The 703-nt window shown below is 51.1% G+C and overlaps 1 protein-coding gene across 1 annotated transcript; it reads left to right on the forward strand.

The window, feature by feature from the left end:
* The first annotated feature begins 15 nt into the window (after positions 1 to 15).
* On the forward strand, positions 16 to 407 carry SPRG_11497 (hypothetical protein). Its single transcript, XM_012350503.1, has one exon. It carries the CDS (start codon positions 24 to 26, stop codon positions 357 to 359), a length of 336 nt encoding a protein of 111 aa, XP_012205893.1. The 5' UTR covers positions 16 to 23; the 3' UTR covers positions 360 to 407.
* The last annotated feature ends 296 nt before the right edge of the window (positions 408 to 703 follow it).

The raw sequence follows: 703 nt of genomic DNA on the forward strand, positions 1-703 counted from the left end.
AGCACCACCACTACACCACCATCATGGGCATTCACATGGAGTCGCTTCACTCGGAATCTGCGTTCCGCAACGAGCTCACGCAAGCCAAGTACAAGGATCACTTGGTCGTTGTCGACTTTAGCGCCGCGGGCTGCCCGCCGTGCCAGTCGATGAAGCCGATCGTGGACGACTTGGCCCATAGCCTCGGTAGCGAGGTCAAGTTTCTCGAGATTGACGTAAACGACAGCGTCGAAGTCGCCCAAGCGCTTGGCATCGACGTCGTGCCCGTCTTCCAGTTTTGGCGCAACGGCCGCCGCGTCGATACGATGGTCGGCGCGAACCCCGCGCCTTTGAAGGAGCTTGTCGCGGCCCTGAAATAAGCGGTCTTTTTCTAATTATAACGTCATGTATTCCTTTTATATTTCCAAGATTCTCGTGACGTTTTTCTTATTAGGCTTATTATTGGCGCAATGCACGAAGGGAGTGGCAAGTTTCGCTTGCCAGTGTGTCCCATCGGACAGCAAACAGCGAGGTTTGCGGTTAACTCTTCTCGTTATTATAGCACCTTTCCTGATGATCGATCACTTGTGGTAGGTACTAATATCTGCCGCGCAAGTTGTCGGAATTCCACCTAGTCAACTTGTCTTCTGGAGCAGATTTCCGAAAGATACCACACAACTCCATTGGTTATGCATATATGCCGGACAAAAATGTATCTCTAATT

This window comes from Saprolegnia parasitica (assembly GCF_000151545.1).
Source record: "Saprolegnia parasitica CBS 223.65 unplaced genomic scaffold supercont2.66, whole genome shotgun sequence".
NCBI classification, from domain to species: Eukaryota; Oomycota; class Saprolegniomycetes; order Saprolegniales; family Saprolegniaceae; genus Saprolegnia; species Saprolegnia parasitica.